At 42.1% G+C, this 18,165-nt stretch overlaps 3 protein-coding genes across 10 annotated transcripts in view; 2 read left to right on the top strand and 1 right to left on the bottom strand.

Moving 5' to 3' along the window:
• Window positions 1-310: 310 nt before the first annotated feature.
• Window positions 311-7,634, bottom strand: LOC110984382 (uncharacterized). 3 transcript variants are annotated; one of them, XM_087144492.1, is made up of 6 exons: window positions 7,586-7,634; window positions 5,640-6,256; window positions 5,041-5,109; window positions 4,368-4,446; window positions 3,681-3,774; window positions 311-2,294 (listed from the first exon to the last, which is right to left on the bottom strand). In XM_087144492.1, the coding sequence occupies exons 2-6, from the start codon at window positions 6,218-6,220 to the stop codon at window positions 2,110-2,112; spliced, it is 1,008 nt and encodes a 335-aa protein (XP_087000618.1). In that variant the 5' UTR covers window positions 6,221-6,256; window positions 7,586-7,634; the 3' UTR covers window positions 311-2,109. The 3 variants fall into 3 exon arrangements, with proteins under 3 accessions (XP_087000618.1, XP_022100233.2, XP_022100234.2); XM_022244541.2 differs by having other exon boundaries at window positions 7,451-7,591; XM_022244542.2 differs by having other exon boundaries at window positions 5,640-6,205; window positions 7,451-7,589.
• A 1,705-nt stretch (window positions 7,635-9,339) lies between these two features.
• LOC110984379 (carbohydrate sulfotransferase 3-like) lies at window positions 9,340-10,420 on the top strand. The gene has a single exon (XM_022244523.2). The coding sequence runs from the start codon at window positions 9,340-9,342 to the stop codon at window positions 10,300-10,302; it is 963 nt and encodes a 320-aa protein (XP_022100215.2). The 3' UTR covers window positions 10,303-10,420.
• A 1,351-nt stretch (window positions 10,421-11,771) lies between these two features.
• LOC110984363 (uncharacterized) overlaps window positions 11,772-18,165 on the top strand; it is a 36,700-nt gene continuing 30,306 nt past the window's right edge. For 2 of the 6 annotated variants that reach the window (XM_022244499.2, XM_022244496.2), the window contains exon 1: window positions 14,026-14,383. The gene's annotated coding sequence lies outside the window, so the exon portion shown is untranslated. Of the gene's footprint in view, window positions 12,107-14,024; window positions 14,399-16,593; window positions 16,776-18,165 lie in introns of those variants that run through there. The other 4 variants (XM_087143760.1, XM_022244498.2, XM_022244497.2 and 1 more) reach the window with 4 other exon arrangements.

Genomic DNA, 18,165 nt, shown 5'->3' with positions numbered 1-18,165 from the left:
TTAGTGATATATAGGTTTCTTATATCAGCATTCCAGTTACAAAAAGGGACAAGGGAAAAAAGTCACCCAAGTTACTTGGTCAAGAATATGTCTCTTTTCGAACTCAAATAGAACACCACCAAATTTACCTGCCATTTCTCAAAACTTAAGAAAATATCAAATGCAAGTACTGACCATTCCGTATTGCACTGGGTGCTGTGCATGAAAACGGCGTGATGAAACACCGTCTTTGGAGTATAACTTGGTTATTAATGGTTGAAACACGGTTTCCACGCCAAACTTTAATAATATAGCTCCTTGTGTGCTCCAGTTCATTTTCAAGATTTGTTTATTTTTGAACAAATCATCCAGTATACATAAATCCAATATCAGGAGTGAATATACAATTAATTCCAGAAGGGAACTTTATTGTGGGCAAATAATACTCTCTTCAGATGTTTGTCGACGAAGTAACTTTTCAGCAAACTACAGTGACTGCAGAGAGTTTTTGATTTGTGGAGTATGTAAAATAAACAGACAGGTCAATGTGATTAACCCTACTTATCCCAGATTGCTCCGAATATGCCATCTTTAGGAAGGAGTAGGGCAATTCAGCAAAACAGGTAGAAGCCACAACTAGTACCAAATACAAAGAATCTCCCATCGCCTTCTGCAGCAAAGGATTTTGTGGGATTCTTATTATAAAAAGGGGGGGTAAAAGAAAGTAGCTAGTCTGCTGTTTGCTTTAATATAGATAAATTATTCGAGATTGAAAAACTAATTAGATAATTCTCTTTTTTCGGTCAGGACAAGGTATTGGGATTTTTTTACCAAGTTTGAGATCACTGACATGTCCGGCATCCTGAATTACATCACATTATGACCTTAAAATCCGTACTTGCATATTTGGACGTCGCACCTCATGTCACAGCTTAAAGAACTACAAAAAAAGATTTACATGCTTTCACGAGATAATGTAGCGGACCAGCCCCACGACAGTTGGAACAGAGAGGAAGGAGGAACAGTCGCCTAATTCTAAGGGAACAAGTGAACATTAAACGATGTCTAACTCCAGAACTACAGTTGATTAAATATGAAAAAGTAGGTACAGTGTAATGGCTAAACAGCGCCGTGAATAATAATACAACTGATGTGATGGTCAAAGGTTACCACATGGCTAACACAGCTGGCTGAACAATACAGTACGGCACATTATACAGTTGCAACACAGAACAGAGTCACCACCTTGACACGCCTGGAATCTTACAAATTTCTCCAACCGAAAATCGTGTGAAATATTCATATGCGATAATAATTACTTACTAGGGTTTTCTAGCATTGACACTCTCCCACATGGCCGAAGCCATGCTCCCTGCAAATTAATAGAAGCAAAATGCAGAGAGTACGGTTCTACATTTGAGACCCTACAACCAAGAGACCACCTTGACACCGCGTGCACGGGAAGGGCCGAAAAAGGAAAAAAACATTATGTTAATTACCTCTGTGACATGCATACGCAAAAGAAATTTTGTGAAGGATGAGGGTGCCCTTACTCAGGCGCGGTTCCCTACAAGAAAAAAAAAATTATAGCGTAATTCGACCAGCAGAATTAGAAGCCATTACTGCGGTGGCACAACGCTCGTGGACAGGTGGTATATGCGCGTTACATGCCTCTTCGACCAACAGGGTGTCGTGATTTGCCAAATGCACGCGCGCGTCAAGCTGAAGAATGTGCGTGTGAGTGTGGTGCCACCGCAGTTATGGCGTCTAATCGGATTAGTCTATATGTACAGAAATATTACAGACTTTGTCATTGGCATTTGATTAACAATTGTTCTCCAAAACGATTCTACAGGCATGAGATTATCCATGTTATGAGGCATACATGTAAAACCCTGACATTTCATGTAGAAAATAGACAGTTCTTTTACCGCCAGTTTCTCATAAAAAGTGAACAACAAGACCACTGATGCACTTACTGTGGCCAAGCAAACACCGTTGGCAACTCACATTTTATATCTCGAGGTGTTCACAGCCATTGTGTATGCTACAGTTTATTGGCTTTCAGTGTCCCCCCCCCTCCCCCAAGAAATGTCAGCCTCGTTGGGCCACTGACATGCAGGGGCCGATTCAAGGGGAATCGACAGTGGCCGCAGCTTTAAACAAAACTTTCACGAGGGCGGCGTGATCTGTGGGTGGGTGTGCTGGACTGGTTGGAGGGGCGCTGTCACCGTTGTTGCTGTTACTGTCACCTGAGGTCTCTTGGCTTGCTCTCGTCAGATCTCGGCTCTCCAACTTCTGCTGTATCTTTGACACTGGAATATCAGGAGCGTCAAAACTCAAACATTAGTTAAAAAAAAAAAAATCGCACAAAACAGAAATTAACGCTGCATCAAAAACCCAGAAATGGATGTTTTAAGTTAGGAGAAATATTTCAGCTTTTAGTAATCTAATATTGGCTTACAGGGAGGTCTTGTTAGCGAGCACACTGGAAACAAACTCTCTTCAGAACAGGTGTCAGTTGTGAGATGAGCCGGTCATGGGAAAGGTTTCAACACACCGAACTGCATGTTTTAGTCATGCTCAGTAAAACTTCACAGAGCACATTGTTTGAAACGTCAAAACCTTTCTCCCGCCTGACTCTTCTGAGAGCCAACCCATTTTCCTCAAGGAAATTATTTCCATAGTGTACATACAAACTACATCTCCCTGTATACATATACCAGTCATCAAAGCTTCAAAAAACACAGTTACTTCTGCCGAGGAATATGCCGAGAAAGGGTAGAAAGAAGGCTCACTGTTGGAAGAGGGTTGAGGCAGCTTATTCAGAAATGTTTATTTTTCTAGGCCAGCCACGATAAACCAGAACAAATTTTGTTTAGTCCAAAGTCATATTTTTCACTAGTCAATATTGTGGAGCCCCCAACACAGTGCGCTTTCGCATTCACTTGATTTTCCTCACACAGGTGTTGCCAAACCTGTCATTGAACAAACCTCAAATTCCTTGGGTTAAATACTGGTACTACAGAGTACCGAAGTGAATATGTCACGCGCACAATTAGTGTGTAAAAGGCAATAGCGTGAGAACCAGCGCGTGAACCAACACGCGCGCGTACTCCATTTCTTTGCACTGCACTTTCTGGTTCACAGTGACGTCACACTTCGGTACTCTAGAACCTTCAGGAGACATGGTATTGAACCTTTGTGAGCAACGTTCAACACGATGAAATTTCGTTTGAAATTCAAAAACAGCAGCATCAAGAAACTGGGCAAAAATGCAGCCGACTGTTCCCTCACAAGGTGCACTTGAGACAGATCTCAGCGAATCCAAAATAAAGGTTTGCGCAGTTCTCTAAAGTTATTCAATTCTAATAAATTGTTTAATGTTACTTCCACCTCTATAAACTTACCACGAGTTTGTTAGAAAATTGTTTCCACTTTTCGGGTGGAATTTAAAAGAGCTCATTTGCAATTCGGGACAAATGGGAAAATCAAGCCAAAATACCGTCAAATGTAATCGGACCTTTGAAACAGGTGAGTAATATTGAGATTTTTGAATCAGAATATTGGGAGTTTGATGGAATTTAATTTAGAATAAAATTTAAGGCAAAAATATTGTTCTGGCAAGGCACTAGAGGCCAAAAATCAAAGTGCGCCACTTTAGGGACCGCACCATGGTAGGGTACATCAATACTACTAACCTAGGTCTCCTGTTCTTTTCACCTCTTCCTGTAAGTCCTCTGATGAGCATTTCTCCAGATTTGTGTTGATTCCCTGCAAAGCATCAGCAAGGGCCTGAAGCGAAATTCAAAAATGCACAGAGACAGTGTTGAAATGCTTCAGTAGAACTCCTTTGAAGATTCATTTGATGAATACGATTTAAGGTTAGCAATGCTGTAACCAAAGGAGGTAAATGCAGAGTGATTTCGAGAGAGTGAGCAAACTCATGCCCGAGTCATGAAATGAGACACTTCTTGATATTCTTTCTGGCTAGACTCCCATTAGACTGGAACCCTGCCTTTGTACGCATTCACTGTGCACAGACAATACCCGCAATGCTTATGGGAGCGTACCAGGGGTGGCACTGGAGGGAAATGAAATACCCACAAGCTAATCTGCAGAGGTTTTGCAGACCACACAGCAGCATAGGGTCCGCTGAGCACTGTATACATTCGTGTTTGCTTGAAGGCACCCCTTAAATACCCATTTCTTGTGTCACGTATCAACTTTTCTTCCAAAACAATCCAGACTTGGATTACTCTGAAGAAAAAATCCGGACAAATCTTAACCTTGGAGTACTGGCAGCTGAGCTCATCTATGAACAATTTCTAGGGATGCTTATGCCTGTGACAATAAGCGGTTGTCTTTGTAAATATTTCCCGGCCTACCTTGTACTGTTCACACTGCTGCTTGGCAACCGACAGTGATCCACTCAGGGTAAACAGTCTCGCTCGGAGAGCTGCATATCTGTCAAAGATGACAAAATAACAACTATATAATTCCAGTAGACCCGACAGAGGGGAGGGGGGAGAGATTAGGGTGGGCAGCATTTGAAGGGTTAAAGATTGACAAGAGATGACACTATTTCATACGCCTTTCCCAATTAAATTCCTTCACTGTATACGTATTTCCTAGAATGTGTATCGTCTTTTATTTTAGTGCTTGAAGAACCTTTTCTAGTCAGATTTTTGAGGAGGGGAGAGAGGGTGAGATTGTGGGGTGGAGAAAAATTCACAAAACGTCCAGCAGAGAGGTTGAGGTAGTAACAATGAAATGTAAAATATTGTGACATTTGAGGGCTTTAATAGCTAACAAGGGGTAGGTCCTCTCACAGAGGGATGCTGTGGGAGTGTTTCACTTGTTTTGGTTTTTGTGCAGAGTGCAAGCAAGTAAAAGAAATGGAAGTTTAAACCTCTGATCTTCCATGACATCAGGGTCGATAATCTTCACATCTAGAAACTCTAACCCAAACTGTATCTCTGAAGGAATGATTTATTGACACAATATTGAGTGCTCGTTTTGAAATCTTCATTCAAGGTAGGTATTTGCCTCTCGTATTACCTTTCAGCCATTTCCTCACTTCCTTCATCTGCTGGGCCTGGCCACTCACTTGGGTATGAGGAGAGAATCCTGGAAATTAATGAAAGAAAAAGAAAAGCTGGAGACGAAACTTGGGGAGAACTTAAATGTACACGCACCTCTTTGCTTGATTTTGAGAAAACATTCTGGAACTCAAAACTCACTCCATCAAGACCCAGCTTTTTAGCTTTGATGACCTGGGGTTCCATATTACAGAAGTTCTACCCGTGAAGATGTGCTTTTTCTTACGAAAAGTTCCCTGCAGATGTTTGTAAGAATAAATACATACATACATGCTCTCTACTATTACACAGCACTACAGTATTGGGGCTAGGTTTCTTTTAGCGAGTTTGGCTCATCTGTTGGACAATTATCTTGTCGAGAATTGCCTGTCCCAACAAACATGCACATTGCAATTCTGGGATGGAGTCTTCGTTGAGGAGACTGATCCAACCTTTACCCTCCAATAGGGGCAATTCACGAGTGTGTTGCCGGGAGTTCATCCCACGTATCTTGCTAATAACTATAATCATGAAGCGCATCTGAAGGAAGGATATCAAGACTGCCATGCCTACATGTACCTTTGATCTGGATCATCTGCTGATTTCTCACTGGAAGACTGCGAGTTCCTTTCCTCTCCTTGGTCATTTCCCCGGTCCTTTTTTGCTTTACCTCTCGTTTTGCTGGCAGAACCCCTTGTCCCTGTCTGTGTAGCATCGTCAGACTCACTGCTAGCTGACGTGAGCATGGTGGACGAGGCCGGCAAGCCTGACTCTCTCCTCGGAAACCTGGTCGGACTTTGGAATACCCTGCCGGAGCTCGCCTCGGGTGAGAACACCTTGTCAATTTGGACCACTTTCCGACCCAGCGAATTCCTCTTGGAAGTACCTTTCTGTTGTCCTTCCTCCCCTGTCGTCAGATATTGACTTGAGGCCGTTGATGACGTTTCAAGCTCAGTATTGGTGCTGCTGGCATCAGCAGCGTTGGTATCTGATGCTGTGGGGTTTCGGGTACTGAAACGCTTTTTCATTCGATCAACGAGGCTGACATCTATCTCAGGGGTTGCCACTGTGGTGTGTTGCAGTTGTGTGGTTTCTTGAGTAGACCCATCATCCTCTTCGGATGGAAGTTGTGATAATTTCTGCTTCTTTGAATGCGCCATTCGAAGAGAAAACAAACATGACAACCACCCGGGTTACTGGTGAAAGAAAAAGATGGCATTTAAACTTGACAGTGTATATTTCCCCGTGCCTGGCAGATTTAACTACTGCTTCACCACCAAATCTTTTATTTAAAAAATTGTCATTCTCAATTTTTCTGTGCAGTGTTTTTTGCTTTTTTGCTGAATGGAGCATGTTACGTCAAAGCACAACTGTGCGGTGCAATGGGCTATTCTGGACACGGTATCCATAGCGACCGCGTCTACCTTTGACCCACAAAAATGTGGTTCAACCATAGCTTGCCGCATCAATTATGAAGCCGCACTGTCAGTCATAAATCACGTGTGCATGTACTATCATGACATTGTTACATATTACTATGCATGCAAGAACAAGAAGTCTGCAGCATACTGATTGCAGTATTTTTCTAATTTCTTGCAGGCCTATTTTAAAAAGGGAAAGAGTTCCACATACAGACAACACTAATTTTCCTTTAACCCTAACCTTCCCCAACCACACAGAATTAAACAGTAGTAAAGTGTGTAATTCTGTCCCATGTGTGAATGATGAATGTGTGTGAATGGGGAAGGTTAGGGCCAGCAACCCTTGGGGGTTAGCAGTGGTTAGGGTTAGGCCTAAAAAGTTAAAACCATTCCATCAGAAAGGGATAACAATATAAACCGTGAAATTTAGCTGAGAAAAGTCTGAAGCATTTAGGCCTAAGCCCTACTTCGAAAACACTTAGTAGTCGGGGCTAACGTGTGTACACGGACGACCATCATACCATCGACCAGATGACAGCGGGGGTTGTGACTCGCGATAAAATCATTCAGGAAGCTTTTGGGCCGCAAAAAGGACATGCCCGATGAAAAAGTAATCCTTCGTATACCAAGAGGATGAGTGAGTAGTACTAGTAGATATTATATGCTACAGTAACCTCCAGCTACCTCCTCCGACAACCGCCCAAGTGTTGTCTGTCATGTCCGTTGCACATAGGCCGTTTAGGCGGCATGTGGAAAACTGGAACTAGGCCTAGGTCCTTGTAGCCCCACTAGTACTAGTGTGGCACGGACTGTCACTACCGATCGGGATTGAGAGTCCGTGCCACACTAGTGTGGCTAAGGTCCTAGGCCGTATTTGAGTATTTCCTCAAAATGTTTTAGCAGTCAATGACAGTTTGACATCAGATACTGTACACCATAAAGAAAAACCTCCACCCTAAAAGTACTTACTGAAACTTTTACGTTACCAGACGGGAAGGAAAGATTCTTCTAAAAATATGACCTGCAAATTCGAAAGAGTTACTAAACGATGTCAACCAATGAACCATGATCCAACTAATATTGTTAATGTTTGGTCCAACTTACTTCATCAATTTTCCCGCGTGACTGAGCTCCAGAGGGCGCTACTTCAAGGGGTCATTGAAGGTTCTAAAACAAAGTTGGAGAAGTTTGATTAGTAATATCATACGGAAGCATAGGAAGGACCGAAAAAAGCTTTGCTCTCGCCCCCCGCCGGCAGGTTTCTCCTCGCCGTGGGAAGATCAGCGAAACAGCACATTATGCTTCTCCAGGTTTCCATAACTACATTGACTGAAGACATTTTCTGATGAACTTGGCCACTGTATTGACACACTCTCTGGTTTGACCATGGACATGGGATCCGTGCACTGAGCTGTGATGTCTCTATCACTATTAGGTATACTAGTACATTCATAGGCCTGTTACTTTTTTGGGTCTATGTGTGACGGCGGGCAAAGCGGCCATGCCCTTCCCGATCCAAAAAAGGAACCAAAGATGAAGTGTTAGATATAAAACAAACGCAGAGCAAGGCATTTCTTGCTCTATTTGAGTTCCCTCTCTCACCAGCGCGAGTCACAAAATGCGCACAAGTGTGGACTTAAGCTGCAAAGTTTACATTTAAAAAAAAAATCATTTTTGGGGGTCCCCATATACTGGGTTTCCCGGAAATTTGGTTCTTGATCCGCCTTTGTCTCTGTGCCACAATTATATATTTTTTTATTTGTTTATTTTTTTATTTTTTTAACTATAAAGAGCTGCTGGGCCTCAGAAAAGGGTAGCCGGGCATACCATCAAAATCTAATATGATACCCGGCTCCTGGCAGAATCGTACATGTGCCGTTGCCGGCCGTGGTAAGTTACAGTCGTTGGGTGTAAAAAAATATAGCATCACCCAAAATTGTCAAGAGATGAGCCAAATTTGCAAAATACATGTAGTGATTCTAAAATTCATGTCTTTGTCACGCCCTTGACGCCGTGCAGGAAGCTTAGGTCTAAGCAAACAGCTTGGCAAAAAATGTTGAAGAGAAAAAATAAATTCTAAAACTGAAGCTTGTGACCCAGTACATGAAGTCATATTTTTTGTGCGTCACGAATACCAGGTCTACACTCAAAAGGTGTTGCGTGTGTACATGTGTGAAGACACAATTTGTTTTTCAAATTCCAAAACGATTGACGCCACGTAGGTCTACCGTTTTATTGGGCACGTGAACAGTCATCTTGAATCTCAAAAAGAAGCAAACGAAATGCTGGTTTTAAATCTGCTGCCAGAGGTGAATGAGCAAACAGTAGCTCAGAAATGAACTTTAATTAACTTTAATTAAGTAGGGAAACAGGAGGAACATCAGGCGCCTGTGAAACAGCTGCAGGCCGTGCTGGAAAGTTAACTATAGATGCTAATGCGCATGCACCCTGAAGAAACATACAACATAAGTCCGATGTGGGAAAATTGCGCATTAGAAAATAAACCGTAATAACTCCTTAGTTTCACAATGCCACAACTGGTCACTGTGAATGCGTAATGGGCACTGGTTCAGCGCACTTGAGCGACTCTAGCAATGGCATACGATCAACGTTTTGTTCTCCTGTGGATCGTTTTAATTGTAACAAGTGCATGGATTTTGAGTATAGCGGATTGGCATATGGTAGTTTTTCCAAAATCGGTAGATTCTTGGAAGAAAAACGCATCACATGGAGAAACAGGGAAGCCTAGCACTCGAGAGTGCCCATGCGACTCTATGGGGAAAGCTCTCGCTGCAATAGCATCAAACACTGCACCAACGACCCCCGATAGCAAAGTGCGCGTACTCATATTAGCCAGTATGCGAACCGGCTCCTCTTTCGTGGGCGAGCTGTTAGGTAACTCCCAAGACATCTTCTATCTCTTCGAACCAGGGCTGAGTCTTTTGAACACGCTCGAGGGACTGGAAGGTCAAAGGGAGGTTTTAAGGAGCTCGTACCTCGGGATGCTTCGGCGGTTGTACCGTTGTGATTTCAAACACCTAGATTTCTACCTAGAGTGGTTGTCTCGACGACAGACCTTGCTGCCAAAGTTTGCACCGAGACTGCATGATCTGTGCTCCAACTCCCTCATCAGAGGAAAGTGCATGCTAACCCGAGGCATGGCAACTGGAAGTTGCCTACAGAGCGGGTACATCGTGGTGAAGTCGATTCGTGTGCGAGACATCATGGTCTTGTTGCCGATGATGGAGGATTCGGCCACGAACTTGAAAGTAATACACTTATTACGAGACCCACGACCAACGATTGCATCGCGAGTCCTTGCTCAGACAAAAAAGAAAGTTACTCAGCTCTCCGAAAGTGTCCGAGAATACCTTTACCTCCACTGTAAGTTTAACTTGGAGAACTTTGAGCTTGGAACGCGAAATCCGTATATAAAGAATCGCTACATGTTTTTGAGATACGAGGATGCGGCAATGGATCCCTTAGCGGCTGCCAAACGGATGCACCGATTTCTGGGTCACAAGGAGGTACCAGAGTCTGTGTTGAAGTGGATCGCGGCTAACACTGAGTCCAAGAAGCCGGCACTAACTTATTCCACTGCCAGGAACTCCAGCGAAGCCTATCGAGCCTGGCGCAGCAACCTCCCGTTCGACACGGCCAAAGAGATAGAGGAGACGGGAGAGTGTCCGCAGATGATGGCGCGTCTTGGGTACCATTCGCTAGAAGATGAGACGCACCTCAGGAACATGTCGCGGTCACTCGTTGGCAGTATTCCCATCGGTCACGACGACAGAAAGTATGATTGGGTTTGGGAGCTTTAAGGATCCGGCTTGGGTAGCCAGTCAAGTGGTGTAGGAAGGGGGGAGGAGTTCCCCCCTTATGCTGGAAATTGCTTGATTTTTTAAGTGAGGGAGCTTTCGGCACGCCATCTGTAGTGTATTGATGCATGTTACTTTACTTGTAGAATATAGACCTATTTTAGGTCCTGAATCAAATTGGAACCCCTCTTAAAAACAGCCATGCTCCCATTTGTCCCCCTCCAAGAAGAGCCTGGTAACGCAACTGTGCCAGTCTGCCCCCCTCTGGACATTTAGGTGCTTCATGCTTATTTCCTTTATTATGAGGGGAAGTTCATACGATCGGAGAACTGGTTAGCATCTGGCTTTCTGTCCGTAATTATAGGACTTAATTTTAACAGTGAAAACAATACAATGTCCATATTTCAACTTTTATTTAATGTATGAAACAGTATTTAAAATCTTTCTGGAGTTAAGTGAACTGTAAGCGCAATTTTTAATCCTTCAAAATTGAATTATAGTATTTTTTGTTTCAGTTTTGTTTGAGATTACATATTTTTATTTAAATAAAGCTAAATGCTGCTTTTTTCAATTTTATGTTCTCTTTTATATACTAATTTTGCTCGTTCCATTTTACTTTATTTTGCTAGTTTCTTTTCTGTTTTGACGTAGTTATGTATTTGTTGTAATTAATTATCGTTTTTTGCCTTTTTGTGTTATTTTATTCTTCCTCTTTTAAACTTGCTTCAGCTTTTACATTTAAGTTTAATCTTACTTTATATTTATTTCCAGTTTTAATTCATCGTCTGTTATTTCAGTTCTGGCATGGCAACAATTTTTAAACAATTGTAACGATGGCAATTCGTGTATAACTTTACAGAATGGATTAAATCGCTTTAAACTTACCCATCCATACTTCTAAGATAATATTTCAAATTTTTGTATTTTTTCTAAACGAAATAATTTCCAACAGTTTACTGAGTTAGTTGGATGTATACTCATGAAATTCCAAGGTTGTTACAAGAGTAACGTGGTCTTCATTTGGAGAGACGATGGACTATGGTTCCGCAAACCAGCTGCTTGCCAAACTTGCTTATTTTTGGTGGTGTAAATAACAAAAATTGCACATTCATATTGATAACACTTGATAGATTGAATCCAGAATATATTTCCGCAGCGGTAATACCAACTTACATACATGTATATAAATCCATTTACATTTGTGAGGTAATGAAGAGAGCGTGTGCACACTGCGATCTGGTGACTGTACGTCTCTGTGTGTGACTAATGGGGATGTATTGTGCATTGTGTACGATGAAAATAAATAAAGGTTGCTCATCCATGCCAGGCCAAGAGCTGCGTCAGGTGTGGCGGTCTCAGCTGCATGTCCCCCGGTCCCTGCGCCCCCCCCCCTGAATAGCCGGACATTAAACGGACCACTTTCCCGTTGTTGTGCGCAGAGATGGCATGACGTATTTTACCATATTTGGTAAGTGGGACTGCTGAGACCGGGAGACAGCTGAGACCGCCACACAGGGCCTGTGCCTGGAGTAAAGCCTTTATGTACATGTAGATGTACATGACTATAGTCAACACTGAATAATAATGGTCAAATTCATCTCATGGCTAGAAGCATCAGTAATTTTGTTCCTCTTGTACGCTGGACAATACCAATAGTGGAGGGAGGGATGTGGTTTAAATCGGAGAGACAATTCTTTGAGGATTTGAATCATCTTGTCTCCTTAACCAGACCTCAGCATGTGATGTCACACTATTGTTTCGCAGGAGCAATAGTTAGGTGATGGTCCAATATTCTTTCGGAAGCAAGGTATCTGCAATGATCTACAATGGTTTTGATAAAGCTAAGTAAATACTTTACCCGGCAAGATATTGGACGAAGGGGGTACCCCCCCCCACATGTCCAAACCCTATGGACACTCTAGACTATTGCTACCTAACACATTCCCCCAGATGTCTGAAAACATTCCTGAGATGCTGGTCAAACAAGACCAACACAGGGGGGGGGGGTTCTCTCCCTCCCATATGTTGCTTCAAATGTATATAAGCTAGTGGACGCATCTTTGCTCCTTGCAGGCAGTAATGGTGAAGATATCAGTCTTTTTTTATAGTGATATGGGTCTCAATGCTGCAGTTAAAAAAGGCAGGGTACCCCAGTCCCTTCATTCTTATCAGAAAACTCAGCATCTTGAGACTGGTCTGCGGGCCATGATGGTGATTTCCGAGACACGTCCAGAGAAATAAAAACGACCATGGAATGTCGCTCCTGGAAACTTGTTGCATTTTTCTTCTCGATTTCACATATAAATCTTTTTGATTTCTTGCTGGTTCTTTTCAGAACCGTTACTCTAATAGAAAAGATTCCACATGGTGTACCCGCCAACCTTCTCTCAGTCAAATCAGTTACAGTTCAAATGAATTCGAAACTACATCAGCAAGCCCATCTTCTCCACGCGGAGTGTACTCATGTTAGACTGATTTCTCCATGACGCCATGATCGTATTCGACACCAACTGCAAAATTCATTCTAAGCTGTTGCTGATAGCTTCCAAGCGGCTAGCTGTAAATTCGGGAACATTGGATGAATTTCCTGTTTACTGTGCAGAAGGCGAAGAACATCCTGTCTCTTGGAAAGGAGGACGGGCTCAGCGATGGCAAAATCAAAAAGTTTCGTATACCATGCCTGAATTAACGGCCAAAATGGACAGATCAAGACCACTTTAGCGTTCTTTTCCCGAATCTTCTGAAGACTCTTGGAAATTAGAGCAAACGGATGAAAGACGTAGCCCTTTAGACCCCATCCAGTTGAGAAGAATAGCATCTACCTTCCAAGCCATTTTTTTCCTTTTTTTTTCTAGACGCCGTGCACTACACAAACCTCTCCAACTTTGTATTCAGACGAGATGCAGGACCTTTTTATGTACAAACCAGTGTATTCCTGAGATGACATTACAGTTTTGCTCATGAATATGGAAGTCATTAGCATAAAACAAAAAGTTGGAAAAATACCTTGAGAAATAGTGAAACAAAAGTTGAAAATAAGTTGAAGGTTTTCAAAAAATTGATTGCAGAAGATTAGGCCACCAGTACCATGCTGCATACGGTTCGCTTGTCACAAACCCATAAAGAAAATTGTCATTTGCAGTAACATTGGCTATAATGGCATGTGAGCCAAAGAACACTTCATAGTTGGCATGGTAAGATGGCCGCCGATGGCTTCAGACCTTTTAATTGCTTTTGTGATCTGTATGGGAGCAGTGAACTAATTCAAATGAAAATTTCTGCAGAGCTCATAAGCGTGAAAAGTGCCCCCCACAGTTTCTTTTGAAAAAGAAGACCGTTTGGCAGAAACAAAATCGAGGGATTGTGCAAATATGGGCCAGGATCAACTCCCTGGGTTTTTGGGCTTCCATCCGATGTCAGAGCTGATAAAATGACGGATAGTAAACAATCCTCAGTGCCCCAGAAAGTAGAGCGAGGGCTTGGGAATTATCACTTTTCAAGGGGTATGTTTGTTTTGCGCAACTAAGTAAAAATGAAATCGGAAAAGGAAAAGCTAGGGTCAACACATTAATTTAATTTTTGTTTGAGAAAGTCCAGTAATGTCGGCTTGCAGTTTATTAAGCCCTGAACTTTGTTGATTTCCACGTTTTTCAATTGGGTCGCGTATGTACAGTGCATAGCGCCCTCTAACGTTAACCTCAATATTTCCACAGTCCGCGCACCGAAGAACGCCGCTTAAGTTATGATCAACTGGACTGCACTGCGCGGTTGGCCTGGTTTCAGGCCAGCAGCTGCTGAAGTGTGATACGTTTTCTTAAATCGTGCGGTTTTGTTTATTACACATTCCCATGACATTCCATGGAGTCACCATGACAGTAAACATATTGTGTGCTGAGATATTGCAAGTGGTTCGAATGAGTAGCACAATAGCAGTGAGTCCGACTGGACTGGAGTGGCACCGAGTGAGTGGTCCGCTTAGAACTTGAGATCTTGAATGTGCACAAACTGCATGCATGAATTGAACCCATTTCGTAAAAAGTTAGTACTACTAGGCCTACTCACGGACAACTTGCCTCGCTTATGGGTAAGCATGGTCATGGTAAGCATGGCAGGAATTCCACACTGACATTTAGTGTTTCCATGTGCTAGTATAGTAGCAGCAGGCATGGCAGGGGAATCGGGTTGACGCAATGGTTCTTTCCTCGCCTTCCACCACGTCCACCTCTGCGGTCCTGGTTTGATTCCCGGCTAAGTCCACGGGTGGATTGGGCTTTCAGTCCCTACCTGATTCTGTGGGTTTTACGCAGAATATTCCTATGGGGTTTCCCTCCCACCTCTAAAACTGTAACTGCTTCTCGTTTCAACATGTTCAATGTGCTTTAATCTTCAAATGAAGTTGGCGCAAGACTTAGATTCAAGAAGAAGTAGCTAGTAGGGCCTAGGCCTAAGTAATAATACGCCTACTGCTAGAACGTAGTAACCATAATAACCATGATAACATGCATAAAAAAAGTCCAAATCAGACGAAAGTCAAATTAACCACTTTTAACAGTAAACATGACTGAGTAACATTGTCATTATGCCTGCGTGATGTGATTCAAGCTGGGAAAATATTTAACGAAGGTCCCTAGTTTCACCACTTAGGCCTATTGTCAAGTCGGATTGGTTTTCAAAGCAGCAAAATAAAGGACCTGGCAACTGGACATAGGCCCAACTTAAACGTATGACAAATCAGTTAGAATTTTTCAGACCAGTCTAATACTCATGCACAGGGTGTCAAGTGATGTCCGTGGTGTGGAACACTCTCCCTCAGTAGAAGTAATTGATTTTGTGGAGAATTTCTTGCCAAAATGCCCTGAACTGTGTGAGCATTGTTGGAGTGAAAAGCATACTGTACTTAAGATTAAGATTACATGTATCGTAGTTGTTGAACTCAAATGACTGTTTTTACCGTGAAGACGTACCAATTGAGTCCATTTTCTTTTCCATTTGTATTTTTCACCAATTAGGGTGTTGCTGATTTGATGCACTTGTACATGTACATGTGTGACTCATTCCATTCCATTGTTATTGTAAATTCTCAAGGCCATGTAGCTTGGAATTTTTCTGGTTGATTCAGCCACCATCCAGTAACCGGAACATCTGTTGTTACGTGGCATGCATTTTTTGCACGTTGTAAGAGGTTTATAGATGCACTGGGTCTGTATGTACATGTATGCCTACGTGTATATTGTGTACAACGGAAAATTTTGATTGAATACAAAGAAAAGTCTGGAGCACTGTAAACTGTTTATTGCGGGAGTTTCCATTGAAACCCACTCAGTAGATGTTTTAACAAACCCTTGGTGTTTCTCTTAATCATCACCATTTTTTTTCGCTGATTGTAAACCTTTTTTATCACCGTTGTAGTGTTAAACCCTCATGACAGTTCACAAGGATACAGTTCTATGCCACGATAGGACTTTCATGTTTTTGAGGGCAAAAGAATGCAGTGAGATTGCCTTTGGCAAGTGGCTTAGGTGACAGAATCTTCTGCTAAAGTTAGTCATCAGTTTCAGGCAGTGACCAGCTCCCATTCCGACAGTTCAGTACCATATAATGTACCAAGCTTTTGATACACATTGCATTGGTACAAAATGTAGGGTAAGCTGTCTGCATGTACATGTACGATAACTCTACTTGAATGGACATGACAGCAGCAGGTACACACATGTATCAAGAAGTACATGTACATGTACAGTATAGTGTGAATACTGTGAACACTCAAAGGAAGGCAGAGTTGTTCTTCACATGCACATGTACTTCAATTTCAAAAGGGGGTTTTCATTTTCATTTGCTGTCAAGAGGCATGTGTGTACAAATGTATGTACGTACATGTACATCAGGACACGTACATGTACCTACACAAGTGTTCAGAATGTTTTTGTTCATGAGACCTGCATGTACAGTGTACATGTATGTATTTCGGAGGCTGATGAGGACACCGAACAAAATAATTACCGGTAGGTTGAAGCACAGAGCAAGGACAAGGCAGTGTGTGGGTTTTTCATGTCTTTAAATGAGCAGGGTTCAGTTTTTTTAAGGTCCAAGCACCGATTGAAATCTAATAGTGTGGATCCGTTTCTCTCTAAATATTTGAAAAGGAAATTTGATGTCTTTTACGAATCAAAGTTCAACAGCAATGTGAACAGAAGGTACTGTAATTTACAAGCATACATGTACATGTACCAGCAGGGTAGGTTGGCACAGGAGAGATTGTAAATACCATGTAGTTTTTGTGAGTACACTGGACCCATTGGACCATATCAAAGGTGACCGCCTGCACCAGCAGTTCTTTTGTGACTAACAAAAAGAGCAAGGATTCTTGACAGTTTAGTCATTTTACTGGTGTGAAAAGCCTCTACGCTTGACTGAGGATAAGGAGGGCGACTGACTGACTGACACATTGAGTGGTTACAGTAGCAGCAAGTCATAGGGTATGTTAGAAATGAAAATTCAGTACCTTTCAGGTTTATGCTCTGGCCCCTCTCAGACTTCGAGGCAAAGCACAAAAGTCCTCACTGCTGCAGTCGAGATACCATGTTCGCTGGAAATAACCATATGCTAAGCACTTACCGGTAGATTAAGAGACTACTCTCTTTTTTGGGGGGGGGTTGTGGTTGAAGGCGTCAGGTGCAGTATTGGTTTTGTCATTTGCTTGATGACAAATTTTCATCATTCTTTTTAATTAGTTTGGCTATAAATAGAGATGTTTGTTTTGTAGATGCCAGAGTTCTAGCCAATTAGTTGGATACACAACTTGAGTCTACATTTTTCAGAGACACATGTACATGTCCAGATATTTGACGAGATCACTCCCAGCATAGGGCCACATTGGTAACTAATAACAGGTACCTTAGACACTCCGGAAATTCGCAGAGCTGCGAATTTCCGGAGTGTCGAATATTGATCGGCATCACAAAGTAGCAATTTTATAATGTGAACTGGCCTTTTTCTTTTCAGCTTTCCTGAAACAAATACCTGTATGTGAACACTACTATGGGGGGAAATTTTTTGTTCAAATTATTTGATCTTCATTTGTTATAACCCCATTTTGGGGGGGGGAATGACCCCCAGGTGCAAACCCTCAACTCTCCCTCCCTTGAACAATTCAAATCTCTCTCAGTGCTTTTGGTCAATCCGTTCTATGCATACATGTAATTCTCTCTTTTCCCCATGGTTGTCATAAAATTGGCCATAAGACTTCAATCAACTCGATGATATCAGAAGTCATCAGATAATAAATCCATTAAGGTTGTAGACATCGATCAAGACCTTGGCGTCATATCTCGTGAGCAAGTGTATTTAGACAGGGTGCTGTTCACCGATACTACAGAAACTGGAATCCTGTTTCATGCATAAATGTGTTGCATTGTTTGCATTGATGCAAACTTGAACTATGTACACCATGCTGAGTTTTGCAGTCTATTTCAGATAACGGATCAAGATTATAAAATACATGTACATGTATGTGCATGACATGCACATAGACATGCATCAAAGAAAAAGTAAACTAACTCCTGGTTTATTTTATTTCTCTTACGCACTCCCGCTGTGTTATGTGTTCATTTCAAGGATGTTCATTATTTCATATTAACTTTTTCAGTGTATTTTCAATGTTGTACATATCACAATGGTATTCCAATATGACACATGCAGGCCTGTGGCTTTAGTGCATCTGCAAGACAGACGAATTACATACCTGTAAATACATAACATAAGGAGTATACACTTACTGGTACTATCATTTTGTGTGACACACTGGTATGCCATATATGTACCTCATGTATACGTTTTTGTATGTGCCAATAAAATTACAAAAAGTAT

The sequence above is a fragment of the Acanthaster planci genome, linkage group LG12 (genome assembly GCF_054643075.1).
Source record: "Acanthaster planci isolate LZ-2023a linkage group LG12, COTS_SCS, whole genome shotgun sequence".
NCBI classification, from domain to species: Eukaryota; Metazoa; Echinodermata; class Asteroidea; order Valvatida; family Acanthasteridae; genus Acanthaster; species Acanthaster planci.
The sequence above is the reverse complement of the archived record's forward strand: the minus strand, read 5'-3'. Positions and strand labels throughout refer to the sequence as shown.

Excerpts from the sequence above, each read along its gene's own strand:
- LOC110984382 (XM_087144492.1), bottom strand. The coding sequence starts at position 6,220 with ATGGCGCATTCAAAGAAGCAGAAATTATCACAACTTCCATCCGAAGAG. Across the intron at positions 5,110-5,639 it reads GCAGATGATCCAGATCAAAG|GATTCTCTCCTCATACCCAA; the intron begins GTACATGTAGGC and ends ATTAATTTCCAG. Across the intron at positions 4,447-5,040 it reads AGTGAGGAAATGGCTGAAAG|ATATGCAGCTCTCCGAGCGA; the intron begins GTAATACGAGAG and ends CATCTTTGACAG.
- LOC110984379 (XM_022244523.2), top strand. The coding sequence starts at position 9,340 with ATGCGAACCGGCTCCTCTTTCGTGGGCGAGCTGTTAGGTAACTCCCAA.